The sequence below is a fragment of the Chionomys nivalis genome, chromosome 17 (assembly GCF_950005125.1).
Source record: "Chionomys nivalis chromosome 17, mChiNiv1.1, whole genome shotgun sequence".
In the NCBI taxonomy this organism is placed as follows: domain Eukaryota; kingdom Metazoa; phylum Chordata; class Mammalia; order Rodentia; family Cricetidae; genus Chionomys; species Chionomys nivalis.
The window spans coordinates 37,127,060-37,143,564 of record NC_080102.1 but is presented as its reverse complement, the minus strand read 5'-3'; the positions used below and the strand labels follow the sequence as shown (position 1 = coordinate 37,143,564).

Here is a 16,505-nt window from a genome sequence, read left to right as displayed (position 1 = left end):
TGGACATGGTGGCTCACATCCAAAATCCCAACGCCGAGGAGGCTGAAGCAAGAGGACTTCCTGAGTTCAAAGTCAGCTTGGTTTACAAAGGAGTTTCAGGCCAGCCTGGGCTACACAATGATTTCTAGCCTGGGCTACAGAGTGAGACCATGTTTGGAAGGGAGGGAGAGATCACTGTAAAACTTGAGAGAACTGTAGTTACTAGGGGCCTGTGGAGGAGAAGACAGGAGGGGGGAAGGATGGGGTTAAAAGGCCAACTGGAGGTCGGAAGCAGATCTGCAGCTGCAGCAGGCTGGGAGCCAGAGGCAGTAGCTGCTCTTGGGAATGATGAAAATTTGGGACTTAGCAGGAAGGGCCACCCAGCTCACTACATAACCCAGGCTAGTCCCAAACCTGTGATCACCCAGCTCACTACATAACCCAGGCTAGTCCCAAACCTGTGATCCCCTGCCTCAGATGGAGATAACTGACTTCCACACGTATGCCACAGTACTTGTGTTCCCCACACATGCACACAAAACAAATTAAAATGCAGAAGCAAAACAACGACAATAAAACAAACACCTATATTAAAACTTTCTCAAAAAGAGAGAGAAAGGTGTATGGGGGTGGGGGAGAGTTCTCAAGGAGATGGTCAGATGGTTCAGGAGGAAAAGGTGACTGCTGCCAAGCCTGATGATCTGAGTTCAATTCCCAGAACCTACACATAAGGAAAGAACTACTTCAAAAAGTTGTCCTCCGATCCCCATGCACACAAGCTCACATACACAAAGGGGGGAAAACGTCAAAGGTTCCTTCTCCTTCAAAACATTCAGAATCTGGCTGGAGAGATGCCTCAGAGGTTAAGAGCATCGCCTGCTCTTCCAAAGGTCCTGAGTTCAATTCCCAGCAACCACATGTTGGCTCACAACCATCTGTAATGAGGTCTGGTGCCCTCTTCAGGCCTGCACACAGACAGAATATTCTATGCATAATAAATAAAAAAAAAAAAAAAAACAAAAACATTCAGAACCCCTTCACACTGGCCAAAGCACCAGAAATAAGGCTGAAAGAAAAACACACAATTCTTGCCGGGCGGTGGTGGCGCACGCCTTTAATCCCAGCACTCGGGAGGCAGAGGCAGGCGGATCTCTGTGAGTTTGAGACCAGCCTGGTCTACAAGAGCTAGTTCCAGGACAGGCTCCAAAGCCACAGAGAAACCCTGTCTCGAAAAACCAAAAAAAAAAAAAAAAAAAACCACACACAATTCTTATCACAGGCAAACAGCTAATGGACAGGAAAGACCCAAGGGGAAACGGGATGAAGGATGGGGACTGACAGTGCCCGTGGAGAGACAGCCACAAGGCTCTCCTCCCTGCACAGCTGGAAGGTGACTTTCCATGGCCCAGCTGTGACTTCTACTTTAGGAGGCTGGCTGATATTCCATTTTCTTAAAGATTGTAATTTTTGCCAAGTGAGGTGTGGTGGTGCACACCTTCAACCTAGTACTCTCCATATGAGGCAGAAGATCTCTGTGAGTTGAGGCCAGCCTGGTCGACATTGCAAGTTCCAGGCCAGTCAAAGCTACATAGGGAGACTAGTCTCAAATAAAAAATAAAAATAAAACAAATTATATGTATGTGTGTTGGGGGGGTGGCGTATGAACTCGAGTACAGGCGCCCACAGAGGTCAGAGCATTGCATTACAGTTCCTTGAAGCTGGAATCACACGCAGCTGTGAGCCACCAACTGTGAGTGCTGGGAACGAGAGCCAAACGCAGGTATTCTGCAAGAGCAGTATGAACTCCTTTTCTTTTTTCTAGACAAGGTTTCTCTGTGTAGCCCTGGCTGTCCTGGAACTTCCTCTGTAGACCAGGCTGGTCCTGAAATCACAGATCCGCCCGCCTGCCTATGACTTTTGAGGGCTAGGATTAGAGGCATGCTTGATTATTTTTCTTTTGAAAGGCAGTGTCTCACTATGTAGCCTGCTTGGCCAGGAACTCAGAGATGCACCCACCTCTGCCTTCCCAGTGCTCAGCCAGGGTGTACACAACCGCAGAGCCAACTCTCTGGCCCCATAAGCCAGCATCCTTGTATGGTGTAAAGAGCCTGGCCAAGCTGTCCACTGTCGAGTGTCTGCAGCAACCAAGAGCTTGGAAACCACCCACATGTCCGTCTTTCAGGACTGGCTAAATAAAGAACAGCTGATCCGTAACAGAGCACAATGGGGAGAGGAGGAAACGCCCTCCAAGGGACAGAGCGAGGCCTCCAAGATAGAGGAAGCGAACACGCAAAGCCCAGACCGCAAAGCCCAGACGGCGTAGTCCGCTCTTTCAGACAGGGAAGCATCTGTGCTGGGCTGCAGTCACATGAAGGAAAACAAGAATGGCTGATGGGTGGGGAGCGGGGGGACTCCACGGTCACCCTCTCGTGTGTTACTTCTTGTGTACTTCCGTTGAAATGAGACAGATAAACTCTGAGATGCAGTCATGAGCGCTGAGGAACTATTTAGATGTCCACAGGGTTGTACAACCCACTGCACAGTCAATCTGAGAAAGAATCCAACACAGCCTCAAATGCCACGCCCTTTAGTGATCGTGCCCACGTCCTTGCTGGGGGTGCCTAGTGACCACTTAGCTACTTTCTGCGCGTGGACTTGCCTATTCTGAGCCCTTCAATGAAACGAAAGCAGCCATTATGTGGTCTTCGGTTTCCTTTCACGCACACATTATTCCAGTTTTTGCATACATACTTGATTTTCTGAGCTACATAAAAGAAAAACTGATTAGATGACTAAATCTAGGGAACAACTGGAGACTGGTTTGCAAACTACTTTTAGAAATTTAATCATATCATCACTATCATTATTATTTGTGTGTGTGTGCACGCATTTATGCGTACGTCTATGTGGAAGCCAGAGGCTGGTGTTGGGAGCGTTCCTCCATTACTTATTTTTGAAGACAGAGTGGTTGAAGAGATGGCTCAGCAGTTAAGAGCACTGGCTGCTGTACTGGAAGACACTGATTCTGCTCGCAGCACCCACACGGCAGCTCACAATCATTGCTAACTCCAGTTCCAGGGGATCTGATGTCCTCTCTGGCCTCCACCAGCACTGCAACAGAGTGCACGGAAAACACCCATACACACAAAATAAAAATAAGTAAGCCTTTGAGACAGGGACTCTCACTGAACTTGGAGCTTGTCCAATCAGTTAGGGTGGCTAATCAGCAAGTCCCAGGAATCCCCCTCTCAGCCTCTGCCTCCTGGTGCTGGGATTAAAGCGCACTGTGTGTGAAGAGAGGTCACTGTTGCTCAGGTTCTCATGCTTGCGAGGACCTGAAGCACTTCATTTTCCTCCAAGCTCCCCATAAAGTCCCTTAGAGACATCGGCAGTCATTCCATAGAGTCCACAGTTTTCTGTGGTGCCATAAAGCTCCGGCACTAGAAGGGACCTAGGGTGACCTGGAATCCTGTGGTCTTGCCATAGGCATCAAAAAGCAGAGACTGTAGTGGGTGTGATGTTGCACACTTGTAATCCCGGCACTTAGGAGGCTGAGAGTGGAGGATGGGAGATTGAAGCCAGTCTGGGCTACATACCAAGAGCCTGTCTGACATAGTCAAGCTGTTGGATCAGGTCCTGAACCTGTCACCTGCTGACCACGGGACCTCAGTAGCACCCTCATCACCTGGTGTCATCATCACCACCATCACTATTATTAGTGTCTGTGCATGCACTGATGTGTGCATCTAAGGGGAAGCCAGAGGCTGGTGCTGGGAGCTTCCCTCGATAGCTCTCTACCTTATTTCCAACACAGAGGGGCTAGAGAGATGGCGCAGACCTACTTCCGAGCCCAGGCGCCCCTCCTGCAAACTGCCAGCCAAACTCAGCTTGCTGGGCTGTCTAGGACAGAGGCGCTCAGCAGAGGCCCAGCGCACAGCAAGCACTCCATGGTGAGGGCTGCTGAGAAACGACCCACCCCAGCCAGAGATGGGACGAGGTGGGGGGGGGGGGGCAAGAGCTGCCCACACAGGAGCGGGAGCAGAGGAATAGGGACAACAGAGCATTCTGGGTGAAGGAGCATTTCCCTAGAGAAAGGGCCATGAGCTCCTAGGGTAGGGACAGCTGAGGGATTTGGTGCAACGGGACCAGGGGCAGCTCAGACCTGAGGAGGCTAAGATCCTGGCCACCCAGCGGGAGGTCCCAACCCAGGCAGTGACAAGAAGTCCCCGTTTCAACAGTTCCGAAGTTCGGGGTTAGACAACTCTGTGCTGTCAGGGGTTTGGCAATACCCTTGACTTCTACCCATTGGATGCCACCACTGTCCCCTCCCCCATGCTGTAATAACCAGAAATGTCTTCAGAATTTGCCAGATGCCCTCCAAGAGACTGAAGTCACTTCTCACTAAGAATCACCAGTGACAAAGGGGGCTTGAGGAGGGAAGGGAGCTCTGGGAGGTCACAGCAGGGTGGACATGCCCTGGCAGAGGGCAGAGATGATCCCTACCAGCATTGGAGATTCAGCAGACACACAGGGAGCAGGGGAAGGGGCTTTTCATCCCCTGATGAACTCTGACACCCACCGCCCTGCCAGGGTCTACTGTTATCTTTATTTGACACAGGAAAACCCTATACAAGGTTGAATGACCATATAACATACAACTTCCAGGTCATGGACTGGGGTCTAAGCTGTTAGGCAAAGCCTTCTGACCCAACCACCACTACCAACATGATGAGGGTTCCCTTTTCCACTGCCAGGCCTCCTGAACCCCAGACACAGGCCTTGGTTTCCTCCCCCACTGCCTTTGGCAGTCTGATTCCCATCAGGAGGCAGCCAGTCTTTTCTCTGACTTCCCTTAATCCTGCCAACCACTGAGCTATGGTTCAGAGAGGCTAAGTGACTGGCCTAGGCCAGACAGAACTGGCTGGAGCAGAGCCAGGATTTCAAATCTGTCCCAGGGCCTCTGCTTCTTCGTCCACTCCAGCTCCCAAGCACACTGGTTCATTGAAGCTGCTGATAGCAACCGAGCCAGGCTGTCCTGAAGCTCTGCTCACCTTCTGTGGGAGTGTGCTACAGACAGCAGGGCAACCAGAAGCAAGATGGCTGGGATGGGTGCCTCGGTGAGGGGGAAGGCTTGGAAGCCAGAAGAAATGACCTGCTTCCTGGCCCACAGTTCCACACAGCACCAAACAGAGAACTGATTAGTCCCCAAAACAATCTTGGACATAGAGAAAGTGTGAGCCTGGTTGGCTCCAGATGGACTAGAAACCTAGAAAGAAGCTACAGAGAATGGTGGGCAGCCCCTTTAGCTCACTATGGCCACCTACACAGACACCGAGACTGGGGGAGGGGTCCACCCGAGAACCAACAGCAGCAGCCACACCAACTACCATGTTAAAAGGCAGGGTTGCTGGGCATGGCGGGACACATGGTTAAGCTCCCCCCACCAGGGAGGCAGAGGCAGTCAGATTTCTGAATTCAAGGCCTGCCAGCCAGGACCACACAATGAGACCCTGTCTCAAGCAAATCTCAAGCAAAGGCCATCCCTATAGCCACCTGCTCTGTATCCCTTGCAGAGTTGAGGCACAGGAGTCCCTCCCCACCTTCTAACAGATCTAGAGAGCCCCCCCAGGATGCACAGCTAACCTTAGACCCTAAAGGGAGGGGACTATGGATGGACATGGACAAGAAGGAGGGCCGAGGACCTCAGAGCCTCTCCACAATGCTCTAATCCCAAGACCTCATTCCTCGAGGTCAATCCTGGAAAGCTAGATGTGGACGCCTAGCCTGGCCCCACCTGTAGAGGCCATCTGGAGTCAGGCCCTGGCCCAACACCATGATGAGAATGTGGCCAGCACTCTGAACAAAGGGTGCCAGCAAGGCCAGTCATAAAGGTCCTTCGGCCACCACTGCTGCCACACAGGCAAGATGGAGTCTTGGGTGGCGCTGACATGAGGTGCTCACCACACACACCCCAACATAGGTGCACCCAGTCAAAGCTGGACAGAGGGAGAGCTCCCCTCCCCATAGGTCCCCAGAGGACTGAGATCCTTAGAAAGCATCGGCTCCCAGCAGAGCCGAAGGGGTGTGCAGCAGCGTAAAGACCCAGGCCAGCACAGGCAAGGGGTTCACGCAGTGTGGCCCTACCTACTTATCTCACGATCCCATCTCCCCCGGGGAAGTCAAGGCTGGCAGGGAACCAGAGTGCACAGCTGGCAGAGGGAAAGAACAAGGGTCAATTTATTCCAGAGCAGAAAGACAAGAGTAAATCTGGGCCTGGCAGTTGGTGTAACAGAGGCGACACCACAGATAAACAGGAAGTCCTGCTCCCAGGGAGGTAGACCACAGGAAGCAGGGACACTGGCCTTTCTGAGTGACCTTGGGCCGCACCGCTCCATCCACAGCTTCCATGTATCTTCTGCAGAAGGGGGGTCAGGATAGGGTATTGTCTAACAGCAGGTACCTCCTGATGTGTATCAAGAGCTGTACGTGTGGTGTGTGTGTGTGTGTGTGCATGCACCCAGGGTCCTCACACTCATGATGCCTGGTCACACAGTAAATGAGGATCACTGAAAACAGGAACCTGGCCCGCCCAGTTCCCAACTCCTACTGTCTCCTATCCTACCACAGCGAGGCTTTTACAGGCTATGTCCCATTTCCTTGCTCTCTGCTTCTCTCAAGCCTTCACTGGATATGCACTGTGAATAGGTCACATACAGGGCACTGGGGTAAGGGTCGGGGAGCACACACAGGCTCACACCAGCTCCTCCCAAAGGGAATGAGAGGGCCCAGAAACATCTTGATCTCACGTGACTTATTCTTTGGCCAGAGTTACCGAACTACACTGCTACTTGAACCCCGTTATCTCCTGGGTTCAAGCAATCTTCCTGCCTCAGCCTCCAGAGTAGCTGGGTCTTCAGGCACACCCCACCACACCCCACAGAGAAACACCAAGTTGTTTGCAGGCATACTCATCTACTCATCTACCCGGCGCTAGGCACGACACTGTACCTCACGATTGTACTCCACAACAGCGCCTGATCACCCCGGGACACAGATGGGGAACACTGAGATCCTGGGGCAGCTGCACATCCAGGTGTGTCTGCCTCCCATTCTGTCTCCTACCCTGGTGTCAAGGCCACGCCAGCCAGTTTTTCTGAGCAATCTCCAGCAGACAACTCAGCCATTCTACCCCTTTGCCACCAGAAGTTCTGGAGCTGTCTTGAGTGTGCCAGTGTTCAGAAAGGGGCCTACGGGTACGAGCCAGGAAGGCCTGTGCATCCCTGCCCATTGCTTCTGAGGCCTACTGAATGGAAGAATTCATACTTAAGGGGGACAGGGACTATGAGCACCGGCGAAGAGAAACCCCAGAATGAACTAATTAGTGACCCCAGTGTCCTGACTTGTCCATTATCTTTGCCCAGGAAACAAGAGGCAGCTGGGTCCTACTCATGAGGGCACAGGGGCAGCACCAAAGATGATCAAGGAGGCTTCCATCTCATTCTAGCAACCCTAAGACCCCCAACTCTATCTATGCAATTACCAAGCAAACTCTCCCCTGCAGGCCAACAAAAGACTCAAAATGGCACAGGGCAGGGCTAGGAAAGCAACACTTAAGGGGGATGGGGGCTCATTTCTCCCTCCCTAGAGGCTGAGATGGCAGCAGTCTACTTAAAAAGACATCAGGGCAAACTCAGATTTCCAAAAGGAAGCACATCCAGAAGACAGGGAGGGTCCAGAGGGGTAAGCTCTCCCTGCGTCATTCCAGAAAGCCACATAGAAGGAGGAGGGGCCTGTACCTCCTGGGAGCTTCCCCAGGGGTCCATGATAGTAGCCGCCTTATCCATCTATGTCAGGACCCGAGGGGGGGATGCCTATCCAGTCAGGGCTTTCCCACGCCCCAGTGGAGACCCAGCTCCACTGCAGCTGGAGATCTGCTAAATATATCTCCTCAGCTATTGCGGTCTACCGTGCCTGTCCAGCTGTGAGAGGCATCCCCAGAACACCTGAGCCTCCTGGATCTGGGGTTACCCTGGAGACTTACAAGCCATGCCACACGACCAGAGCAAAGTTCTGCCCCCAGATCACAAAACCCCAGGTCTCCCCACCTCTTCCTCCTCATCCCCATCCCCAGAGCTGTCTCCAGGGCCACAGGCAGAGAGGCCCAGTTACTTACCCAAGTAGATGTCTCCGAAGGACCCGCTGCCGATCTTTCGGCCCAGGCGGTACTTATTCCCCACACGCAGCTCCATGCTTCACCCTTGGTGCAGAAGCAGAAACAGGTCAGAGACGGGACCTTGGACACCCCCACCGGAGGCTGGCATTCTCCCTCCCACTGTCTGGGAAACAATCTGGCTTCACTTTGTTCAAGGGCAGTCAGGTGTCAGCCAGGTGTCAGGGAGCCCTCATGCCCACACACCTGGGCAGGGCTGAGGCCGGTTTAGAACAGGCTTCACTTAGACCAGAAAAGGTGGAATCAGAGCCAAGGCCCAGGAAGAGAAGGCTAAGGGGACCCTCCAGCATGAACGTCCTTGGGGGAAGCTGGTTGCCACGGGCAAAGGCCTGAAGCAACACCAAGGACAAAGGGGGTAACAGGGAAGAGCCAGGAGACCCAAGTCTTGAGTCTTGAGCTCCGCAGGGAATCTCCACCAGTCCTAACAGGCTAAAGGCCAAAAGTCTTCACCAAGGTACCCTATCTGCATGCACTCCAGAGGCAACTAAAGAACCCCAGGAAGGCCCTGGGCCCCAGAAACAGGAGGAACAGGGTCCATGGGGACAAACCATCCTAAAATGTACTACAGCCACTACCACCAAGTTCCAACCTCCAGGGATGGGAAGAAAAAGAGAAGGGAAGGGGCTCTAGAGCACTAAGAGACTCCTGAGGGCACAGGGTACCCACCTCAATTCCTGCCCCTGGGCTGCTAGACCTGCACAGGGCTAGGCTGGCCTGTTCCAGTAGGCTCCACGTGACAGGGTCTGATCCCCACTCCTAAAGGGAAGGCCATGGTCCCTCATATTGCCTCCTGGGTTCTACTCAGGACGCAGGGAACAATTTCTAGGCCTCTCTGCACGCATCTCTTTGGGTAGATTCTCAGGCAAGCTTCCTTGAAGACAAGGAGAGAGGGTCTCCTGGGAGAGGCCCCCGGTACAGCGAGATCTGAAGTCACTTGTCCCACAGGACTGATCTGAGTAGCCTCCCTCCTTCCTGAGACAGTCGGATGTCTCAAGCCTGTGGATAACAGGGACTGGTCCACCATGGCAGGGCCCCTCTGTACTGGCCTGGTAGAGGTCTGCATACAGTTCCAGGCCAAGAAAAGGGAAGACTCAAAGACTGGTGGCAGTTTGGGCTACCGGAAGATAGGGAGGCAGGGATGGGTAAACTACGCAATGGGGAGAAAGGGTCTCTGAAACCTCGGTTGTTTACAAATGAGTTAAAGTGAGCAAACAAGGAGACTCCTTTTGCAGATGGGAACCCAAGCCTGGAGGGGCCTTGCTACCACCCAGCAGCAAGCCAATGGTAGAATCTCACCTAGGACCAAACTGGTCAGGCTAGCCTACCTGGCGGCCACCTACCTAGAACTTATTTCACTCCAGGCTTGAGAAGTAAACCTGGAAGGTGAGATAGTAGCTGTGCTAGCTAGCCCGAGGGGATGGGGGGGTACCCCTTCCCTGTGCCAAGCCTACCCCTAGCTGCCAGGCCTGGAAGGAAGCCGGGAGAGACTCATTAGGGCTCCTTAATCAGCCTAAGAGCCAAGAGGTCCATGCCAGGAGAGGCACCCCAGTCTAGTACTAGCTCCTAGAGAGCCACTACAGTCCTTATACCGGGGCACAAGGAAGTGGCTGTCACTGGGTGTCAGCCAAACTCTGAACTGTCCATCAAGGGCCTTTGCCCACATGGCTGGCTTGGCCCCAGCTGAGTTGCCCTGGTTGCCAACAGCAAGTACTGCACATGTGCAGAAAACCCACCAGCCCGGCACCAGGGATCCACACGCGGTCCAGCTTCTTTCCTAAGTGCACCCGCCAAGGAAGACGGAGCAGAGGCTCACACTCGTGATCCCTACGGGAAAGGAGGGGGGCTGGGTGTGTACACACAAACACCCCCCGAGCCGGGTTTCCACCAACGCCAACTCAAGAGACCACACATGGCAGCCGGGAAAGCCACAGGTTAGGAAAGGAACATAAATATACTGCATCCTATATTACATAAATACCCACGCCAGGTTATATAAATACCAGTGCCCTCTGTCTGGGTGTCTTACATAAATACACCGAACATGACCCCCCCAGCCCCTCTGTGCTCACGGCTGTCTACACAGATCGGGAGAGGGCTACAAACCACCAACCCTGCAGGACCCCACCAACGTCAGGGTCTCCCTACCCTAGAGACCCAGAGCCCTAGAGAGTGTCTAGCCTGTCCCAGCTCTCCTCCACTTAAAAGGGGGCTTCTTCAGACAGAGTAGCTTTCCAATTCTTCACTCCCTCTCCCCTGCGGGAGGGATGGGGGGGGGAGGTAAACAAAGTTAAAAAAAAAAAAGGGTGGTCAAGAGGAGTCAAGACTTCTCAGCTGGTTAGAAAATTTACAAACTACAACCAGACGGGCACATAAGCAGTCCTCCCCCTCCATACACACACCACCCACCTTCCCCAGGGCCGAGACCCTGGTTAATGAACCAGGAAAATAAGAACTGAAGGAATACCCTAAACCTGGGAAAGCCGTCCCAAACACAGTATTCATCGGAACTGTACCACTTTCTCTCTCTCCAGAAGCCCTTCTCAGGGGGAGGTTATGCCAAGAAAATATATGGGAAAACTCTGGGCAAAGTAGGGGGAGGGGGCTGGCCTAAGTCGTAGCCCTGGCTCTGAGGCGCCCAGACACCCAGTTTCACAGAGGCTTGCAGCACAAGGCTCTCACACTGCAAAGAGAATCCAGGCGATAAATAATCCCCTCCCTTCTTGCCACAAAGGAAAACAAAGCCGGTGGCCTGGGTGACCACGCACCCCATCACTTAGGACCGCCGGGCGCCCCCACCCTACACGCAAACGGCCTCGCTGACCCAGAGCCCAGGGCACAGAGGAGGGACCGTGGCCAGCCCGGAACCCACGCGCCCCGGGGACCTCGGCCAGGCCCCTGCCGCAGGTCCCCCACCGCCTCAGCCCGGGGCCGCCTTGGTGCAGCCGGCGGCCTGCAAAGCGCCCGTCCCCTCCGCGTCCCCGGCCGCGCCTTTGTCCTCACGGGCGGCGCCCCCAGCCCAGCGCGGACGCGCGTGTCCGCCCCGCGCTCGCGCAAAAAGAAAACACAAAGAGGCGGAGGGAGCCCCGCTTCCCCGGCCCCCGATGCTCACCGCGCCGGGGCGGCCCGCCGGGGCGGATGACAGAGGATTCGCGGGGCCGCGGGCGCGCCAGCCTCTCCCCGGCCCGCTGCGCTGCGCTCGGCCCGGCCGGGCTCAGGCTCCGCGCTCCGCCGCCTCCCGCCGCCCGCCCCCGCCGCCGGCTCGCGCGCTCCCGGGCCGCGCGCGCGTCCCCGCGGCTCCCATTGAGCCCCGGGCCCGCCCGCTGATGTCATTCCCCCTCCCGCCGCCGCCGCCCCGGAGGATTTAAAGGGCCCGCGACCCCCGGGAGCACGCGCTGACGCTGCCACCCTGAATGAGAGGGCACACAAAACTCGGATTTCCTATACTCCAGCCTTCTTGCCCTATCTCCAGCCAAAGCTGCAGGCTCCCGGGAGGACTGGCCAATATGCCTGGCACTGCAAAAAAGAGATTTGGGGGCTCGGAGAACACTGGCCAGGAGCTTTGGGGCTAGGCATGGAGGGGCGTGGACAAGGGCCAGGGAGGTAGCCAAAGAAAACTCAGGCAGACTCCTTTCTTTGCTCTGTTCTTTCTGACGCTCAGCTCCACTGTGGCGACCCTCAGATCCCAAAGTAGTCTCACCCTTTGAGTCCCCTGCCCTCACCAAGAACTCACGCGCGAGTCAGGGAGCCCAGAGGTGCTCGTTCAGCCATGTCATCCCCCAGACAAGGCCTGGGTTTCCCTAACAGTAAAGGAGGAAGAAAGACTGTATCCTCCTCAGGTCACGGGAGAGTTAATGAAGGCTTCCCACCAGCTTCCAGCACAGCCATGCAAGGCTATTAAAATGATATTTACACTTGGTCACACAAAGCTACAAATTATGACACACCTATATTCTCTCACACACAACTGTGTGACCACCTCCTCCCATCCCAGAAACGCATCTCTGAAAGAGAGTCACTTCATAATAACAGCATCTTCTCCCCAAGGCTGAGGGACTTAACCAGATGCTCCCCAAATTGCTGGGAGCCCTACAGACCAGATCCTTTCAGAGGACACAATACTGTGCCCAGACCCACACAGTCTAGCGAGATGGCCATGGTCTTCTGGTGGTCCAGGAGATGCTGACCCAAGAGGAAAGTGAGAAGGAGCTGCCTCCAGAAGGCATCTGTGATGGTAAGCTGAGCACTGGCTCTCTTTGTCCAGGCAGGGACGCTCAGCCAGATGGTGGGTTGAACTTGGGCCGGCATGGTGCTTCTTGGCGTCATTTTTCTCAGTTCATTCCCATTTGGCAGATTTTGTAGTACAGGCCACATTCCTGACTTCTCTCAAACCCTTGGCCCTTCTGAGCACAAATCCTCAGCAGAGGCAGCTGGTCTGGGCAGCAGTCAGCTGCTGTGGTCAGAGCCCAGGCACTGGGGCCCTGGCAAGACTGAATAGAACCCAGCACACACCAGTGTCCTCCTGTCTTTACCACCCCCAAACCTTCCAACCTGGGCCCAGTTTCCAAATGTGGGCCTGCTCTTCAGTGCCAGGAGAGGCGCCTAGCTCATTTAACCCTCTCCTCTCCAGTGAGGACAACAGATGTTCATTCTAGGGCTTCCAGAAAGGGAATTGGAGGCTCCTTAGTGCTCACTCAACAGCACAGGTCAGCCTGTCTGGAGACTGGAACCATCCAGATCTGCTTAAAGCCGCTCTCCTCCCCTTCCTGGACATCATGCGCCCTTTGGAACAAGGCTTCTGTCTGCATTTCACTGCCCCGGCTTCCCCCTTAGTCCTGCCACTTGCTCTCCATTCCAGGACCTGCAGTCTCTCCCTGGCCCACACCTCCCACTATGGAACCTCTGGTGGTTGTCCGGGCATAGCTAATCTTGAGAACCCCTAGTTCCAACAAACACCCCAGACCTGCTGAGGGGTTCAGGGTAGCTGGACCCTCCTAGATTCCCTCTCGGATCTGCCCCCCTCGTAAGGATGTCCCCCCCACAGTTGTCGCTGCCTGATCCTCTTCCTTCCTACACCCCCATAAGTCCAAGTCCAAGCTATGAGTCCTCCCCAGAGCTCTGCAGCTGAGCTCTGAGGGGAGACAGCCGTGACGCAAAAGCCAGCAGAGGAAAGGGAAGGAAGGGAGTCTGCTCCCAACAGAGAGCCTGCTTCATTCTAGCAGCCAAGAGCCTACCTTCAGTTTACTCTCATTGCTTCTCAAAGATCCCCACCTCTTAACTTCCAAGTCCAACGGTATAGGCTGATGGCCATCCCTTGGCACCTTCCACTCACCCACAGATACAAGCAGACAAGCCCCAGCTCGCCAGAGGACACACTAGCTTCTCACAGTTCTGTTTCTCGGGAGCAACAGCTTTCCTCACTGCTTTCCAAACTGGACATTTGCACTCTCTTAATCTCACACCCCCTCGGGACCACTGGGCACTCGTGAACGCTGGGCCCGGGGCTCAGGCATAGCCCCGGTCATACAGCACAAGGCAGATGAGACCAGGACCTCACAGAGGAGCTGGATTCTTGACTGTGGACATTCTGGCTTACTAAGTGTTCAGAATAGTCCTAAAAATGACTTTCCCCTGCAAGTTCCTGCCTGCAGCATTCTTGACTTTGGTTCCTCTATTATGAGCCTCTGCCCTGGCCATTCAACTGCCTGGCCCAATTTCCTAAGAGCCCTACCCTCACCCATGCACTTCCCTTAGGCTCCATGCTCAGTCCTTTCAAGAAAGGGTTTCCCTGTCTCCTAATTTAAGATTCTATTACTGGCCTGGCGAGGTGGCTTAAAGTGCTTGCCCCTCAGAAAACCCAAAGACTCCAAGTTTGATCCTTAGAGCCCACGTTAAGATAGGAGAGAAGGGATTTCATAGGGTCATCCTCTGACCTCCCCATGGACTCTGTGGCATGTATGAAGTGGTACCCCCACCCCACACATCATCCAACATAATTTAAGACCAAACGTATAAAGGTCCATCCTGGACCCTAGACCCCGCGGGATTAGCGTCTCTCCTGCACCCCACTGCCCACTGACACTCACACTATAGCATACTCTGGGTGCTGCCTGTGTTGTTGTTCATCTCGGTCTCCCACTTAGAGGATTAAGGTACATGAAAGCAGGGAATCAATGCTATTTTGGGTTCTGCTATGTCGTGAATATCTATAACAGTGTCTGGCACCTGGGAGGCATTGAACAAACAGCTGGTGATTGAACGGACGCTGAAGAGGTCTCTGCCCTCCCTCTCTCAACCAAACACGAAGGGCAGTGCCCTGGTTCCAGGACCTAGTGACAGACCACACTGTCAGTTCTGACTCAGGAAACACTCGCACCCACCCTAGGAGGAGGCAGTGGCCTGCCGGAGCTTCCTCACCCAGGCTTGTGAAGGACTTGGCACCCTCCTTCTGGGTCATGCTCCAAACTGTCCAGTAACAAAGCAACTCTGGAGTCGTGGAGATGGGACAGGCACCTGCAGCCGGGCCTGGCAACCTGCATCTGGTTCCTGAGACCCATGTGGTAGCAGGAGCAAGGTGTCCCCTGTCCTCCACAGTCACACCATGCCACACACACACACACACACACACACAATAAATAAATAAATAAATAAATAAATAAATAAATAAATAAATAAATGTAAATTTAAAACACCAAAGTGAATGGGGGAGACAGCTCAGCAGTTAAGGGCCACCAGAGCCATTTCTCCAGCCCTCATACACATAAAAGTTTTTAAATTAAAAATAAATATTTTAAGTTGGGTGGTGATGGCCCATGCCTTTGATTCTAGCACTCAGGAGGCAAAGGCAGGGGAATCTCAGAGTTCGAGGCCAGCCTAGTCTACAGAGAGAGTTCCAGGACAGACAGAGCTACACAAAGAAACCTTGTCTCAAAAAACTAAATAATAGGGGCTGGAGAGATGGCTCAGAAGTTAAGAGCACTGGCTGCTCTTCAGGAGGTCCTGAGTTCAATTCCCAGCAACCACATGGTGGCTCACAACCATCTGTAATGAGATCTGGTGCCCTATTCTGGCCTGCAGTCATACATGGAGTCTGAACACTGTACATAATAAATAAATCTTTAAAAAAAAAAAAACTAAATAATAAATAAATAAATAAATACTTCAAAACTCCGGTTTCCTGGTTACAGAACTGCAGGGCCCCAGAGGCCCCTCTACTCCCCTCCACTGACTTCTACCCTTACAGACCGATGTCTAAGGGAGGTAGGAACCTGACTGGCAGCTGGAAGCAAAGACCCTGTGACTTCAAGAGGCTGGGGTCTGGGAGTGGGCACAGTGAAGCAAGCTTGCCTAGTGCTTCAGCAACAGAGGCTGGAGTGAGTTTGAAGCCAGCCTGAGCTACACAGCAAGCTCCAGACCAGTGAGGACTTCACAATAGAGACCCTGTCTCAAACAGCAACAACAAAACCAAGAGCCTGGAGAGAAGATGGACCAGTAGTTAAGGGCTCAAACTGCACTTTTGGAAAGCCACCTCAAACAGCCACGATCACCTAACCCCAACCAGGTAGTCCGGTGCCTCTTCTGGCCTCTGCAGGCACCTGCACTTATATGCACCCTATGCACCCTATCCCCCCCCCCCAAGCCCTGCACATAATCAAAAATAAGTGTATTTTCCCCAGTACTCGGGAGGCAGAGGCAGGCAGATCTCTGTGAGTTCAAGGCCAGTCTGGGCTAGTTCCAGGACAGGAACCAAAAGCTACGGAGAAACCCTGTCTCGAAAAAAAAAAAAAAAAAAGTGTATTTTAAAAACCTAAACAACAAACGAAGAAAGACTCTGTCTTCAAATGCTGATCTTCCACCTTCTACCAGGCAAGTTCCTTAAAGCCTCCCCACCTCTTCTGTAAAGTGGTGGATGACAAGGATCAAAAATCCACAAAAGTAGCCTGGCCGTGGTGGCACACGCCTTTAATCCCAGCACTCAGGAGGCGGAGACCTTTGGATCTGTGAGTTCAAGGCCAGCTTGGTCTACAAAGCAAGTGCCAGGACAGCCAGGGCCACACAGAGAAACCCCTGTGTCTCAAACAAAGAAACACCAACCAACCAAATAAACCCTAAAAAACAACTTTGCCCAAAAGTCCTGAGTAGTAATTACTTTTTCTGCTCTCAGGGGAGCTCACTTAAATCAGGACTCTGAACTGGGTTTCCCTTTAGTGCTGTAAAGGACTTTAGTGGTCATGTCCTGCCTCCTTCATCTATCCCCTGAAGGAGCATCACCAGACCCTTCACAGGTGGACCGGATTGG

The 16,505-nt window shown here is 53.5% G+C and overlaps 1 protein-coding gene across 3 annotated transcripts in view; it reads right to left on the bottom strand.

Annotated features, from left to right (window-relative positions):
- The window catches only part of Csnk1e (casein kinase 1 epsilon), a 38,833-nt gene that overhangs the window by 12,290 nt on the left and 10,038 nt on the right, over window positions 1–16,505 (bottom strand). The window contains exons 1-2 of one of the 3 annotated variants that reach the window (XM_057791591.1): window positions 11,319–11,467; window positions 8,153–8,236 (exon numbers count right to left, since the gene is read on the bottom strand). In XM_057791591.1, coding sequence (XP_057647574.1) covers window positions 8,153–8,228 — 76 coding nt within the window. In that variant the 5' untranslated portion in view covers window positions 8,229–8,236; window positions 11,319–11,467. Of the gene's footprint in view, window positions 1–8,152; window positions 8,237–8,875; window positions 8,947–11,318; window positions 11,468–16,505 lie in introns of those variants that run through there. The other 2 variants (XM_057791592.1, XM_057791593.1) reach the window with 2 other exon arrangements.